A 17957-nucleotide genomic window follows, 5' to 3' on the forward strand; every position below is an offset into this window, starting at 1 on the left:
TTCTGGATATTATTATTTACTTAACTTTGAATATCTTGAAATGTTTTGAAATATTTTGTTTGTGGGTTCGAATATTCTGTTTATCCTTAATCTCCCTACCTTTCTCTGTGCCTTCTTGTGTGTATTAATCTGCTTGGGCTGCTATAACAAAATGCCATAGACTGGGTGCCTTAAACAACACACACATTTCTCATAGTTGTGGAGGCTGGGAAGTCCAAGATCAAGGTACCAGCAGATTTGGTTCCTGGTGAGGGCCATCTTCCTGGTTTGCAGATGGTACCCTTCCAGGCTTCTCTCTCTCTCTCTGTCTATCCACCTCCCTGCCTCTTCTTATAAAGCTACTAATCCCATCATGAGGTCCCCATTCTCATGACCTCATCTAACCATAATTACCCTCCCCAAATTCCATCTCAAAATACCACCGCATTGAGGGGTAGGACTTCAACCTGTGAATTGGGGGTGACCAGGGAGACATGACAGAATTCAGTCTATAGTACTTTGCCTGTAGCTTTTACTTTTGCTTCCACCTCCTTATCCCCACCTCAGGGCTACTAAACCAGAAAAGGTTCTTTGGCTATTCTAGGCTCCAGTACTGAGATGACTTGGGAGTCTCATGCTCCAGGGATCCCAGGTCATGAAGAGAAGTGAAGAGGAAAAAGGGGATAAGTCAGTCCTGGGACCTGCAATGAGTCTGTGTCCTAGCCTTAGATGGCTTTACATGTAGCTCCTATATGACAAAACCCCAGGCAATGGTAGGTACCCAGATTTCAGGCTTCTGTATCTGACCAAAGCGGTGAAAAGCCCTAACATTTCACCTGGCATCTGTCATGTGTATTCCTCTCATTGAGCAGGATCTGGGTTTCCTGCTACCACTATCTTCTGCAGAACACATGTCCAGAGTTTGGCTTCAAGTCCAATCACTGCCTTGCATTTCTGTTCCATTGCTGGTTAATAAACCATATCAACCATGCAAAAGCCATTGAATGGCTTCAAGTAGAGTTATAAAAGGATCAAATTTGTGGTAGAAAGATGACTTTGGCTGTTGGGTAAAGATGGCTGAGAAGGGGGCAAATGTAGGGCAGATTCATAAAGATGTTAGGCTTCTATGTTGGTCTCTTTCTTTTTTGTTAAATTATTTATCTTTTTATATACCATTTATTATTGCTACGCTATTGCAACTCCTCTGAATCCAAGCCTGACTTCTAAACGCCATCCTGACCAGGAGTCTCAATATTCATAATTAGAAGTTCAGTTGATTCCTGAACAATGCTGGTTTGAACTGCAAAGGCACATGTATATGTGAATTTTTTCAACCAAATGCAGATGGAAAATAAAGTATTTATAAGATATGAAAGCCACATACACAGAGTGGGGGACTTTTCTTGTATTTGATTTCACAGGGGTGACCTCAAGACTTGAGTATTCATGAATTTTGGTATGCATGGGAGCCCTGGACCCAATCCCCTGTGTATACCAACTGTACTTCTGAAAGCATAAATGCTTGTATTAAACGACACTGTTGTTGCATTTCATGTACTATAAAGTAAAATGAAGATTTGGGATTTTTTTTCAATAAACAGTGCAAACATATTCTCTAAAAATATAATTTAATTTTTGTTTTTCTGTGTAATAATGGGATTATTAACATTTCTATAGTTTATACAGTGCCTGGTTCAGCGCCTGGCATACCATTTTTGAATAAAAAGATGGGTGGATACTTTTGTTTCATTTGAATAGTAAGCAACAGATTACTAGTTACCATAACTGTCTCTCTTCTTCCTTTGACTAAAGACTGAAAATGTATCTGAAGAACAGTTTCAATTAGTTCATCAAATACTATACTAAAAGTAGGCCTATATTATAAATGAATGCAAGGTTGAAATATGATAAACAACTACCATTAATGTCATTGTCACGCCAGAAAGCTGCCAGAGACACACTCCATGAGCTGCTGCCAGTTTTTTCTTTTAAAACATTGTAGCTAATTACTTACCAATACAATAAAATTTGCCTCGGAAACAAAATGCGCCCCCAAAAGTTTACTTAACACCACACTTCATTTAAATGACCTTCCCAAGGTCTTATAAAAATAACAGAGAAAATAGCAATTCAGATACATTAAGCTAGAACTTGAGGCTTGCAAAAATCGTAAACACTCAACTAGTTACCATTCTAAAATCTTTCATTTTTCATATCTCTTATCTGGATGATGAAGCTTTGAAAGGAATTTCTGGCTGCTGGTCCTAGCAACACGGGGTTGCATAAATAAACCCAACTGCTGCAAGTTAATGAGGTTAACAGACTTTTTCCTTTGTAGGAAAGTTGGTTTATAAATATCACAGGAAAGAAAACTGAATTCTTTTCTAACTTCTAAAAAAAAACCCAAAACTCCGTGGTAGTCTGGCATTGTATGTTTACATATAGGCTTAATATAAAAAACTTGAGTTCAGTTGGCAGAAACTTAGAAAATGCTCCCCAGACGACACTTGAGAGTTTAGCAAATATTTATTTCTTTTTCATCGAAGTTGAGCCAAATAGAGATTGTACATAATGGTACAGACAAATTACGTAGTGCGTAGTAGCAGATCCACGTTATAGTCAAAGAGACACACCGTTAATGAGCCCTGCAGCTTGCCACCAGATGATAATAAGTCTCACGGCTTAGAATCAGTGAAAAGAAAGAATATGGCACACACTGTTATGAACCCAGCCAAGCAAATAAAAGGATACCATACAGAAAAGAGCACTCCCATATAGTGCTCTAGCTTATAACTAAGCCATTTAAACACAAGCAGAACACAATCAATTTATAATGAAAGCCAAAATATAAAGCTGTCCTTCCAAGAAAACAAAAATAAACATACCAGCTTAAATAGCACTGCTACAATCAGCTGAGTGTTTGTGGAAAATCTATTATTTATATCTGATTCAAATGCAACAGTTGTTGGCCTGAAAAATGAGTCCTTCTTTAAAATGGAACTCGGCGTAATGCTCTGCTGTAAGAAAAAGAATATGGGCTTCTTGAGTGTCGCATTTTCTCCTGGAAACAAAATATTTATACAATACTAAGTACTTTTCTTAATATATTTATTAGGCTACAGATGTCACAGGTCAATTCATTTTTAAGGACAACAGCTGCTGTGTTTGTTTCATGCTTAACACCAACACTCAAAATGATTTATTATATTTTACAAATTTTACAAATGTTCATAATTACTAGGAAGATTTACAAAACCCTAAAACCTATAGCAAATATTGAACACTCATTACAAACATTCTAAGTATTTAATTTTAGTTAGAAAAAAACTCTAAAATATGTATGGAATTGCCACTTACTAAACAGGCAAAGACTTTCTGTTCCCTTTTTTCTACAGCTCTTATTAGTGTTTATCCTTTAATCCCTGTTTCTCCAAGTTGATAGTTTTGCACTGAAATATTCAGTAATTCACACAAAAGAAAAAAATGAACAATGTAGAATTATAGACATGGAAGAGACCTCACAAATCACGAAGTAAAATCTTTCTTGTTAACAAATCTGGATCTATTTCTCAATGGGTGACATTGTGCTGAAGGAGCAAGTGAATGGGCATTGTTTTATGTCAAAACTCTTTCCATCCACAGGTCCTCTCCTGTAACAAAGATAAAAGAGGTCTAAAGAAGCAGAAGACTGGCCCTAGATGGAGGTGCCCCTTAGAAATTAGGATGAGTGGTTATGAGTTTTGTTCAATGTTAGAGAGCATGGTTTCTCTCCTTCTGCGAGAAAGAGAAAAATAGGGAAAATTTGGTGAGATCAAAGGTGAACTCTTAATTCCTCCAAGTCTTGCAGGTGTCTAAGTATGTGCCCTCCTTGAGTTCAGAGAAGATCCATCCATTTCTAATTTTCTAAGCCTGGGCGTTTCTCAAAAGAGATTCTGAATTTGAATGAATTCTAACCTCAGACAGAACAAAAGACTGGGGATATATTTTTGTGGTACGTTTTAGATTTTCAAGAAGGACAAAACAGCATACATTGATATATTTGTATTTTGATAGGGTAGTGAATATTTTATAGTATGTGAGTTGTGTGTGTGTGTGTGTGTGTGTGTGTGTGCGTGCACGCATGTGTTGGGAGAGAGGGAGAAACTGAAAAAATGGTGGGACATGAAACATACCCTTGGAAACTGATTTCTCTCTTCTTCATCTTTCTCTCTCCCTCCCTCTACTTTCCCAGTTCTCTTCAGTACTGCCATAAACAGGCAGGAAGCAAGATTATATATATATGTACATATATATGTACATATGTGTATAATTATATATAAAATTTAGTGGTCTCCCTAAATTGTGGACCTGGGCCCTCAAAGTTTTATCAGTTTTCTTTCAAATTAGCATTGTATAAACTTTCTTTGGGTTTGATTTATTTTCCTATAATCAATTTTAGCATTTTATTTAAAATGTTTCTTTTCTGGTTAATAATGAGTTTATTTTAATCAAACGGCTGTTCAGTGCATGTACGTATGACTTGTGTCATAGAAAAGCTATTTTCCTCTGTCTATTGCTTCTGTTACCAAATGTTTAGTTTACAAGTTACACCATTGTTATCATTATTAACAACTTGTCTGTGTTATTGTGATTAAAATGATAACTATTTATGTCTCACTTGCCTTACTTTTTAAATTTAAAATTCACATACAGGAGAAAATCCTGCTTTCTTTCTTGTGTGTTAATGAAAGACTACTTTCAATAAAGTGTACTTAATTGACTTAATTGTTTAGACATAAACTTTGTAAGGCCCCTGCGATCTGTGTTTATGGTTCTATTTCTCCAGATTGAGCAGGCTTTTACTGAATATAGTTTTTAAAATTATATTTCAATACATAGTCTTTTCAGTTATTATTTAATGGCAGTAATGACCTCCAGTGGATTTTTAGGTAAATAGCAAGTGGAATTTTCAGAGGATATCAATTTTCAGGATATTTGCATTTCTTAGATCTTTTGAAACATGGTGACTTATCTGAACAAGCAAATTTTTCTTAAAATATTTATGTATTTGTTAATTTTACAATGAAATTGCAAGTGATTATGAGTTATCAGCGCTTTAATTGAAATCTATAACCTATAAGCTAACTTTGAAAACTGAAATAAACACAATGTAAGATTAATATCTAAATAAATGTTCACAATGGTTTCCCTGTGTAATCCACTTGCTTTTAATTTTTATTTAGATGAAAACATCTTATAAAAATTTCATATTTGAGAAAAGTAATTGCTAAATATTTAATAGGAGAAGGAAAGACTTTGATAAATAAACATTCTCAAAAATACAATTGTTTTTATAATATTTAAGAGGGAGGTAAAAATGCTCTGAATATCTCAGTAGTTAAGTGAACTCATGAAACAATTTCCTGTCTCTTAATATAAAATAGAGAAGAACATTTGGTATTTGAGAGCAAATCACTTTAATACTTTTTCACAAATAAAGCATGGTCATTATAATATATTTTAGATTTCAGCGAAGATTATTTGGAAACTTAAACTTTGGGGCTTTAATAGATCTTCAGTGCCGCAAAATCTCCATTTTTGACCTGTGAGACAATAAATTATCTATAAACAATACTTTCATATTAAAGTATGACATAAGGATTAATGTGTTTTTTATTTCAGTTATTTGTTTCTGCAAATGAACTTCATGTATCGATGTATCTACTGATAATCTGCTTTCAAATCTTTCCTAAACAGATACCCATCTGTAGAGAAAAAAGAAATGTGTGAGAATATACTTTTTCTTACCACAAGAGAGCAGCAAAAATCTTTTACAGTAGTTAGAATTCTAACTATAACTTCATCTGATTTGACATTCTTTGATATCTTTCTGAGAAGTTACCTTAGTTTTTCTTTCCACAGTGAGTGAAATTTAAAGACTGTGTTATAAAGCAAAAATATTGTGAGTATGCTTTAATGAATATTTTACGAAGGGCACAAGCCTCAGAACGACCACATTTTTCCTTTCATGGGTTACAGCAGTCACAACACACCTGCTACTTAACACTCATGACTTAAACAACACTAATAAAAAAAATCCTTAAAGAGTACAGAAAGTTCACATGAGAATGACAAAGTATCTTGTATTCTGCATATCTTACAATGTGGTGGAAAAGAAAAATTCTGAAATATTAAAACATATTTAGTTTTATATTTACCATGATTATAAAATTCTCCAATTTTTCCTTCAATATTCTAATACTCTTAAGTCTTCCAAAACTAAAATAATAATCTTCACGGAAAAGCAGCCAAGTACTGAAAATTACAGCTATATTGTTTTTTGATAAACATAATGAGAAACCATTAAGCAATGCATTTATTTAAAAAATTAGTTAATTTTATGTGAAATTTATCCAGTCAAATGAGTATGTAGAATAATTTATTATAACACCTTCATAGTCATTCCTGTATTACAGAAATCTCTTTTAAGTAATGCAAAGAAGTTGGATGATTTATTTTTTACATTCCAAATATAAATTCTTCAAAAGACAGTAGATAGTCTCACCCCATCAGGAGTCCAGCGTGTGCCTGGGCAGGCGGTAATGCTCAGGTTTGGAACGGAGCTTCTTTTCCTGAGGGTTGGCATACTTCCACTTGGAGGGGGACATTTTAAGCTTTTTCCTCTTCCTATCGGTGCACCATACTTTCTCGCAGTATTCTTCCACTCTCTGGAAGTTGCTGTAACCGATCAGTTGCAAGAATTCCTTGTACCATGGTTTTGCTCCCTGTGAGACGCTACTCTGGGCAGGACAAGGCATCCTGTGATGCTTGTCCTCCTCATCGTCCTTGTTAAACATATCCTCGACTTTCTCCTCTTCCACTACCTCCAGGGTGATTTTACGGACAGTATGGACAAAGCTATGCTCTACTGTCTGGCAAAAATAGGTCCCAGCATCTGATTTGTGTAACCTTAGGAAGAGTAAACCAAGGTCCATCTTAACCACTCTGTCATCTGTCTTCACCTGCAAGAACAAAAAAGGAAATGGCACTGAAGTACACAGGAGAGAAAACAACAATCCATCACCCTTTCCACTATCTATCTTGAGTTTCTTCATTTTCACTGTCACATAATGAAACCCTGAAAATCATACATACACAAAGATGCTAAATAATTACATCTGTGTGTGTGTGTGTGTGTGTGTATTCTGAAGATATTTACATTGGTGGTCACTTCGTATCAATGACCTCAAGATCATTTTATATTAATATTGTAAAGTAAGAGGGCTTTCTCCCTAATGATTCAATTAATCATTAGAAAAAATACATTTCAGTATAGCAGTCACAGTAAGAGCGAAAGGAAAACTCCTAAAATTTATTTTTTAACATTTGTTTTTCCATGCACAGAACAAATACCACTTCCCATATTCTTTCAGGAATTATTATGCCCTCCAGAGTGTAGTGGCCAATGTTTCTACAAGGACCTCTCTTTAGAGAACTAGACTCCTTTCACTTTGTCTTCTTACAAAAAAATTCACCAGTTAATCAATTCAGTGAACATCCCTTACATTTTCATAGGCTGTCCTTTACAGGAGATTAAAAAATAAACAAGTAAAATCCAGTTCCTGCTCTAAAGGATCAGATAGTCTAGCAAATATTAAGTTTAATATACTTTCAGTGCTCAAATGTCTTTTGTTATGTTTTTGATATAATAAATTACTCACATTATTTCTATAAATAAATAAGTATAATTCAGAGTAAGAAGAGCAAGATAAGGCTTTCAACGAATAGCTCATGTTTTATCACAAATAGCTGGACTAGTGAGTAAATGATCTGACATTCGGCAGAGTTAGAGTCAAATGTTGGCACCACTATTTATTGTGTGATGTAGGGCATTCCATGTATATTTCTTGCCTTAGTTTTCTTTGTAAAATGGAGATAATTTAATAATTTGAAAAACTGTTGTGAAGATTAAATAAAATAGGTGAGGAGTTTTTGCACAGTGCTATCAATATCTACCTCTACCTTTCTTCTATGCATTCATCTAACTACAAACAATCATGTTTTCGTATGGCCCAGGATCTTCTGATAATGGTATAAAGGTGGTTCACAGTATGCTGACAGATTTCACCCTTGAGAATACAAAAATGAAAGCAATATTCATCTTTTTCAGTATAAAAGAAATGTAGAGGCAATAATTACAAACACTTTGGCAATAAAGGCTGTTAATGATAAGCACGTTTTTGTCCCCGTGATAGGTCCTGGCCAGGAATGCCAGACTCAGTTCTTCCCTGCCTTGATCAGACCCGGCATACACGAAGTTTCAATGTGATTACTCAGGTGTGGAAACTGGCATCCACAAACCACAATTTGTGGAACAGATGGCAAAATGTAGTAGTATAGTACAGTAAGAAATAGGCATGTCATTTTTAAATTATGTGGCATCCCAAAGGCATTTTTTTCAGCCATGTAAAGTAAGTTAATTACTCAGAAGCTTCAGAGTGTCCTAGTTGGGCTAATAAAAGAGGCTCCATAAGTCTTTTGTAGGTGCTTCCCTTGACTTGGCAGGACCATGTCCTGGTAGGCAGAATGCTGTAGCCATTAACTCGAGAGCAAAATCCTCCAGTGAGGAACCAAGAAGACCCTCAAAGCAAAACCATCTTCATTATATAGAAACAATCTGTTTTATTGATAGGTTTTTCTCAGAATATCCTTAGCAACTGTTACAGGCAACTAACTCTTACAGGACTTTGTGTACTTCTGCTTATTTACTCATGCCTCCAGGCCAGGCTTCTGGACAAACTTATTTTCCAGCACTAGTGTTCTCCATAACTTTACCATCTATTGCAACCTGTGACCAACCTGTGTCTCACATGATACTGACTCTGAAGTAAGCCTCCATTGTTTTAAAACTTATGGCTGCATTTGATATGGATGAAACCTGCCTCCTTAAACATCTTTTATTTTCTGTGTGGTATGGGCCATTATACTGTCCTTATTTTCTTTACTCTTTCTTGGTTTCTTCTACAGATTTCTCATTGCCTCAAGGTGCAATCCTCCATCCTTCACTGATCTCACGTTTTATTTCCATCCATTCGATAGCACTTTTATTTCTTTGTTTCAGCCAGCTTCCCTAAAATGGTACATCTTACACATAGATAATCCATTGTTTTGTGTTTTCTGTTAGTTAAAAACAAACAAACAAAAAACAATGGATTTGGTGTTTTTGACTAAAAGAAACATATATCATCCTTTAATATGTACAATTCAGTATCTTTCCACTCAAACTGCCCTCCATTTACTAACTTCCCTATTTCCGGCCATGACATCATTATTGTTCTAGTCTCCCTATCCTCAATTGTTGATCATTTATACTTCTCTCTCATTATATGCTATCACAAATTCCTGTCTACATTTCTTCAGTGGTGAGCCTTAAAACATCCCTTCCTCATCACCATTTTTGCTGCAGTGTTAAATTCTCATACCTTATAACTGTTTCTTTGACCTTATCTCATGCCAAACTCCCCAGATCTTCCCTTTTTTTCTGTTTCTTCTTTCATACCCAGATTGATTCTGTTTCAGGATCTCTGTGTGTATCTCTGCTTCGAGACACTTCTTTAAAGCTGGTTACTTCTCATCCTGCATAACTGAATTAAATATCATCTTCCCAAACTGGCTTTTCTCACACCCCTGTAAAAGTGTCCTCTCTCCTTTATTACCATCATTTTGCCTGTTAACCTTCATACACTTGAGCATGCAACATTACACTCAAGTATCTAACAATAAACTTTCAAGTAAATTTCTTGGATCATTTTTCCCCACTTATTTCAACAAATGGATACTCATTTACTCTTCTTTAAAGCTCACTTTCTTTTGTCAACATCCTGATTTAGAACTTATTCAGATCTCTGTTTCTTGCCTGAGCAGTAAGAATTGCTCCGTTAACCAGATCCTGCCTTTCTAAATCCAGATCCCAAAATTGCTTAATGTAGTGTTTCTCAAACTAGGGTTGGTGGAAGAGGTGCATTTCTGGAGATCTGGAGATCAACTTTTTTTTAAATAAGGATTTTTAAAATTATTGTGTTTATTGACACAAAAATCAACATAAATTAATAAACTATATTTGGAATCATGTGAAAGATCAATCTCAGTGTTAGTGTTTATGTTTATCATAGATTCTGAGCCGCTTTCAAGGCCGTGTTTCCAAATGATAAAAAGAACCAAGATGGGTATAATATGTTAATGACAAGTTACAGCCAAATGAAAATGAAACAACAACCCCATGTAGTAATACACATGAAAAGTTTCAAGGTCACTTGAATAAAGTGTTGGGAGGATGGAGTCATCACATGGTATAGCTACAGGCAGAAAGTGTTATACATACACATATGTGGCAATCTGTGTCTCATCTTACAGTCATAGAGATACATATTTCAGTAAAAACAAAACGCATAGTAAATAAACATTTTAATGATGCATCAATTTGTTTATAGTTTATCTTTAAATTAATTTTGGCTCAATATTTTAATAAAAGCTACAAGCATAAGGAAAGTATGTGTTGTTTTATTCTTGTGAATATTTAATGAACATTTTAATATAAATCGTGCCAGCAGCCCAGGAAGATGTTTCACTTTTAAGGGCAGGTGGTGGGGGCAACCTGTACATTACTAGAATCAAACCCTCCTTTTCGTAATGCTTTCTGCTGCCATCCCCTGCATCGCCACCCTGCTTTCCACTCTCAGCTCTTATTCTGAACATACTCTTTTTCCCTTAAATAAACTCCTTTCTACTGTCTACCAACCCATTTGTTTTTTCATTTCCTTCCAGGCTTAACTAAACTTTCCCTTCCTTTATAAATGCTTCCTTTATAGCCCCTGAAGGTGTTTTGCTTCTTTTTGTAACACAATACCATTTACATTTGTAGCTCAAAAGCTGTTATTTATATTCCTTTTCAAATTATTTTTCCATGAAAGTTTCGTCTCTCCAAACATGTTTTTAAGTGGCAAAGACCTATTTCTTTATTCTTCTGAATTATTCTATAATGAGTAAAGAATTCAGAAGATAGTGTAAAATGAGAACACACTAATTCATTTATAGAGCACAAACATGTATAGCAATGGGGTATACCCATACAGATATATCCAAAAGATATTAACAACTTCCAGGTAAATCCAATAATAATTTGAATAAGAAGGAGCAAACATGGTTTCAGGAGCACTTAGTAACTGATGAGAGTGCTACATCACAGATATTCTTAGGACATTGCCTTTACCTGAAAAAAAAATATGCGTACAAACATCCTTATTGAATGTGATCCTTTGTTGTCTCTATTACATCTCCTGTGAGACTGAATAATACATGAGAAAATATGAAAGTGATCTAGCCTAGTTTCCAGCTTATGGAAAGCAGTTTATGAAAGTAATTGGAAACAAAGCAAAAAGCAAAACTAAAAATAAATACAAATTCTTGACCACTAAAATTATGGTTGGTTGTTTGTTGCTTGTTTTTTCAAATTTGGTATTTTTAAAAAGCAGGGTATAAAAAGAATAATAAGAAATCCAAGTTTGAGAAACACTGCATTATGTACATATAAAGTCTAGACTGGTCAAGATTCAAGATATGAAATCATGACAATTACCATAGAAACTGTCCTACATTGTTTATTTGCATGTTAGAGATACTGCCTCTCAGAATTTTGATCCACACTCTTGGTTATGACAAATCCACATTACAAAGACAGGAATATAAGCTGTTTTCATGCTCTGTCTGGAGGGCCATACATTATGTAGGTTAAATCACCTAGAAAGTTAAATGTATCTTATATAGACTATAAATACCTAAAAATATAAAACGACTTAGAAATTTGTATCTGAAGTTCTTCCACAATTTAGTCTTTCCATTGTCAGTTTACTTGGGTACCTCCAACATCCAATCTTGATTACAGAATTGTTTTCATCCATCTGTGTTTTTTCCTATGTCTGCAGACCAGATTTTCTCCACCAAGAAGATAGTACATAATACATCATTTCTATCAAATATTCTTATAGGCAATCTATATAAATACACATTTTTTGCTGAGAATGGTTTTATTATTCTTAGCTATAAAGATTGATTCAGTATGTTTTATAATTTCTATTAAAAAAATGTAATTGAACAAAGAACTCTGCACATCTGGTAGCTGCTCAGGAAGAAGCAGTCATTTCCATGTCTATCAACCATATGGTTCCATACTTTCACAGGAAAGGGACAGACAGAGACCTTGAATTGGTTTACTTGAGAATACATTTAATTAAAAAAAATCAGTTTTAGTTAAGAAATAGAGAAAACAATTTATATATTTGTTTGTTTATTTATCTGGTCTGCCTTTGACCAATTTTATACTTACACATATATGTGTACATATATTTATTTATTTTACTTACAGAAAATATACCTAATATAACAGCATAAAAATACATATTTATTTTATTAAAAACACTTTCCAGTGTAAACCTGAAATATGATACCGATGGTTACCTAGTAGAGACACAGTGAATTGCTTAAAAGCTCATTCGGGGAAACCTATCACACTACGTGGAGGAGAACAAATGTGGAAAAAAAAATCTTAATACAAGGTTATGCTGGAAAGAAAGTCATTATAAATAACCCAAAACCATAACATGTAAAACATATTATATTCAAAAACATACACGATATCAAAGGAGAAATTTCAGGCATTTATATTCAAGAATGAATTAATATCTAGAAGAGGCAAAAGAGTTTTTTGAGTCAACAAAAAGAGAAATAAAAGAGAAAAAATGGAAAAAGCATATAAATGGGCACTTCAGAAAGGGAGAAACCCAAATGTTTAGTAAGAATGCAAGTTAACATTCAACCTTACTAGTAAAGTTAGAAATTCAAATTTAGGCTGGGTGCGGTGTTGCACTCCTGTAATCCCAGCACTTTGAGAGGCCGAGGCGGGCGGATCGCCTGAGGTCGTGAGTTCGAGACCGGCCTCATCAACATGGAGAAACTCCTGACCAACATGGAGAAACCCTGTCTCTACTAAAAATACATAATTAACCAGGCATGGTGGTGCATGGCTGTAAACCCAGCTACTCGGGAGGCTGAGGCAGGAGAATCGCTTGAACCCAGGAGGCAGAGGTTGCGATGAGCCGAGATCATGCCATTGTACTCCAACCTGGGCAACAAGAGCGAAGCTCCATATAGAAAAAAAAAAAGGAAAGAAAGAAAGAAAGAAAGAAAGAAAGAAAGAAAGAAAGAAAGAAAGAAAGAAAGAAAGAAAGAAAATTCAAATTTGAACAAGGCATTACCCTATAGCTCGAAGAAAGACAAAACTTAGAAAACAAGATAATAACAAATATTGGTGAGCATGTGGGGAAACAGGAACCCACATGAACTGCTTTGGGAGTCTAGACGGTGCAGAAATTCTGAGAGCAAGCTGACAATAATTACAGAAATGAAGGATGTTGACAAATAACAATACAGAAACTTGCACTCAGATCTATAAGGGGTTATTTGCAGAGATGATTACTAAAGCTGTGATAGCAGGAGTTAATTACACTATGGATGTCCACATTTAGGAGAATTAAGGATGAATTAAGAGCAATGTATACATGCTATGGTATGTTAAGTAACAGTCAAGCAATGAAATAGAGACACAAACAGCAACAGGGATAAACTATAAAAACATAGTGTTGAGTTTACAAAGTAAGAAGGAGAATATAATCTATAACATAATACATTTACTTTAACAGTTCATGCATACTCAAATATTATATACCTGTTCAATTTGCAAACATAGTATTGGACTTACTCCAATCATTTCAACAGATGTATATGGGGAAACAAGGATGAAAGTAGAAAAAGGAGGTCCAGGAAAAACAAAGTCAAACGAGAAATTTGTATAAACCAATCATCACAATGTGCCATAAACTAAGTCGTATGATTAACTAAATTATGCATCTGAAGTGGAAAAAACAAAACAAAACAAAAAAAAACCAAGAGCCAGAAACAAGCAAGCAAAACAAAAAGAAAAAAACAAAATCTCCAGTTGTTTGTAATGATTAATGTGGTTTGACAACCAATAAACTAAGTTTGTTTATAAGATCTCTTCAAATCTAGTATACTATAATCATAGGATTTTAGAAATACTGCTCAAAATTAAATAAAGAGAAGTTTGTGATTAATGGTTTATTTAAAATTTTCATAGATAAGAATCTCAGAATGAAGAGAAATTAAGTTTAAAGAGGATGAAAGTAAAGACAATGTTTGAAAACAAAATTGCACAATATAAGGAACTGTGCAATGACTATAACTGAAGTAGAAATTCAATACTAAATTTCCTAGTAACCAAAATTTCCTAGTAACCAAAAGACAGAAGAAAGTGTGATAAATTCTAAGATTTAAAATGTCCCTAAAATATATTTTTAAAATTACTCCTTATAATAAGTACATCTTTCCTGGCACTGAGACTTGAGAAAAATCTCTCTGCATGTTCTTATAAAAACAGAGGCAGGTTTCTAACAACAGCATCATAATAAATACATTTCCTTTAGGCAACATCTCAGTGTAGGGTGAAGAGACAATGCCTGAGAATGGTTCAATATTATAGCTATTCTGTGGAGTTAAAACAATGTAGTCCAGATATACAGTTCTATGCTGGGATATCTTCATACACATGCATATTTTTATGATCTGGAAGACCATATAAACTATAATCTATACTAGAACAAAAGGAACTTGCAAGTGAAGGGAATTGGTATTTTGGAGTATCTGCTGTACATATGTGCATTGGACTTTCTGCATTACCATGTTATCCGGTTTAATCAGATGCACAAAGCTAGAATGGTGTCAGTGGCATGAGACTTAGATCCATAACTGATATCATAGATCTAAGAGAAAATGTTTAATTTTGAATATTCTGGAAAATTAACAGAACAGTGTTCAGTTAAAAACTCTAGATTCATTCCTCTTCTTATGACCACAAGTTGTTTTATATTCTCCATTTATACAATAGGAACTCTGTCTCTGCCGTTGTAAAAGGAAGAAACTTGAAATTAATGGACTAGCCTTCTAATTATTGCACAACTAAAAAAAATGAGATAAATGATATTATAAAAATACATTTGTCAAGGCTAAAAAACTAAATTCTGAATATTTACCTGTTGTAAAGAGTTGTTAGTATAGAAAGATGAGCACATTTTTTAAATAGACTGAAAAAGAACGTCAAAACTACTAAACAGATGGTTCAAATGAGGCAAGAGTTCATGCACTTTACATTATAAAAACAAGAAAAACAAAGAAATAATATTAATGTGGAACAAAAACTGATGCTTTCAGTGTCATACATAAAGATAAAAATGTAAACTTATGGCTGGTTTTGATCCCTTGGAATTACTACCATAGGATAGCATTGGTAAAGGTAAGGAAAATATGAGTCATCTAACAAACAAAATGGTAAAATAAAAAGGAGATTTTACTTCATAATTCTCCTAGCTTCGATGACATAATCCAGTATTAAAAGTTGTAATTTGTGCACTCCATTTTTCATTGTTTCATTTTTGTAGAAGAAGCTGTCTCCAGAGTGCATTGAATTATCAATAAAATTATGTTTTATTTTAGACTATAGAAATTTAGCAAAGAGACAATGAACTCTAAGTTATGTGGAATGAGCTGCTCATTGAGAAGTTAACCATGGTTATTAGATTACTCAACAGCGTTTAACTGACTTTAGTGAATTTATTTTACCCTGTAGGTGGTCTGAAGGCAGAGTTGAAAAGTGCCAATTTTGGTACTGAGTAAAACAAAAAATTGAGAGCAAAGTGCAATTAAAGTTTAAGAGTTTTTATGTCAATATACATTCTTTTTTGCATTTACTACAATAAACATGCATATTTGTGCATTATGTAAGCAGTCTATGCATACAATTAACTATTTTAAAGTGACACATTTTATTTTTAAGACACACAAACACATATTTCCTCTTAAATAGAGAATCCACAATAAAAAGATCAATAATGATCACAGAAAAATTAATTATTTCATGCTTACCAAAGAGATCTACAAATTATAATGCTGGTCTTATGGGCCAGCAGTTTTCTTTTCTACCTTACGCCAGCCAGACATAGGCATAGATGTTAGTTTATGTGTCTTGAGATTGCCCCCAAATTCCCCTACAGGAGATTTGTGTAAATTTATTTAACTCACTCCTAGAACTCAATCTCATTTATTGTGTCTTTGGGATATACTTTGATTTTGTCAGCAAATGACTAAACTCCAAAAGAATGTATTTCAAGAAATTGATTTTCTTGAAAATCCATTGCAATGAAATTTTAGTTTTAGAACAAAGTGAGAGTTTTTGCACAAAAAGACTTTTTCCCAAAAAAATACAGCGGCATTTTTCACAACAATATTCATTTTATAGGACTTTACTGTTGTATGCATTTTTATTTGGGCCTTTAAATCAGGGATCAAAAACTTTTTCTGTAAAGAGCTATATAATGAATAATTTTGGCTTTGCAAGTCCTGTGGTCTCTGTTGTAGCTACTCAACTTTGTAGCTGTAGCCTAAAAACAGCCATAGACATTAGGTAAACAAATGGGTGTGGCAGTTTTCAAATACAATTTTATTTACGATAGCGGCAGAGGGCCAAATTTGGCCCCCACGTCTTTGGTTTTTCAGCTTCTGCTTTAAATAATTGTCAAGTTCAGAGGAACCTACTTTTAAAAAAAAAAATCTGGATTAAAAATAACACATTCCAAAGTCAGAACATTTAAAATGTGTATGAAACAGAACATTTAAAATGTGTAAAATGTGTATGAAGTGAAGAATTACGTACCAATCTTCCGAGTAGCTTGAAGAAACTACAGTTTTCTTTACTATAACTGAAATTACACACAATCACTAGTTAAATTTACATAAATAAAGCATATTTAACTTTTCCCTCATTTACTCAGTTTTAAAATGTAGTGCTTATCCATTTTATAGAAAGAGAAGTGCATACAGATATATTTCAACTATATCACCTTAACTATATGTCTTAACAAGAATGAATTTCTTCACTTAGGGATGTTATTCGGTATTAAAATTTTTGCAATTATTATGGAGGTTTATAAATTCAAGTATGTAGAATTGCAGAAATTGAGACTTCAAAACCAGGGTATAGTGGTGATTTGGCTATAATTTTAACAGTTTTGTCCTCTGCTATTACAGAAAAAATAATTTATACAACCTTCATAGAAGGAAGATTTAGGCTTGTATTTCAGATTAAAACTGTATGTGGAAATATATATAGCCACTGAATTTGACCTTTGGAACCGCTAAACTTAAATTCTGTTGATGAAATTACATTATCCACATAAATGAGCCATTTTATTTTCTCCTAATTTAGAGAATGAAGAGTCTCTGTTTTCCTTCTAAGAATTTACGCCTTAAATTTTGTCTGTGATTATATTCTCTCCCACATGTTCTTTATTTTGCTTCATCAACTAGTTGCACATTTCCTCTTTATAGCTACTTCCTTTCAACCTATAAACATGACCAAGTCACCTTTTTACTAAAAAGAAAACAAAACAAAATTTATTTCTACTATTGTCTACCTTTGTGGATCTCTCTCTTTGGCATTCAAATATTTTGGTACAGTACACTAAACTAGCAGTTTCTGGTTCAACAGTACCATTCATTACTTAACCTGTTATTAGACGAATCCTGCCTTAACACCCCACTTAACACATTATCCCTGGAAACTTCGTCCTTGTTTTATGCATTGTTCAAAGAATATTGTTTAATATATCTTATCCAATTCCTTTTTTCCTGGGTTTTATTACACCACACCTCCTAACTTCACTGTTTCTACTTATTTAAGTCATACCACTCTAGAGGTACTAACTAGTACCTAACTAGTATCTCTAGTATTTTGCGCCATAACTAGTATTTTGTGCCATTTACTTAACTTTAGTAAATTAGCACAACCTTTATGAAAAACAATATAGAGATTTATC

At 33.8% G+C, this 17957-nt stretch overlaps 1 protein-coding gene across 1 annotated transcript in view; it reads right to left on the reverse strand.

Annotated features, from left to right (window-relative positions):
* Window positions 1–2486: 2486 nt before the first annotated feature.
* SEMA3E (semaphorin 3E) overlaps window positions 2487–17957 on the reverse strand; it is a 290397-nt gene continuing 274926 nt past the window's right edge. Inside the window, exon 17 of the mRNA XM_003896387.5 lies at window positions 2487–6980. Coding sequence (XP_003896436.3) covers window positions 6528–6980 — 453 coding nt within the window. The 3' untranslated portion in view covers window positions 2487–6527. The remainder of the gene's footprint in view (window positions 6981–17957) is intronic.

This window comes from Papio anubis, chromosome 4 (assembly GCF_008728515.1).
Source record: "Papio anubis isolate 15944 chromosome 4, Panubis1.0, whole genome shotgun sequence".
NCBI classification, from domain to species: domain Eukaryota; kingdom Metazoa; phylum Chordata; class Mammalia; order Primates; family Cercopithecidae; genus Papio; species Papio anubis.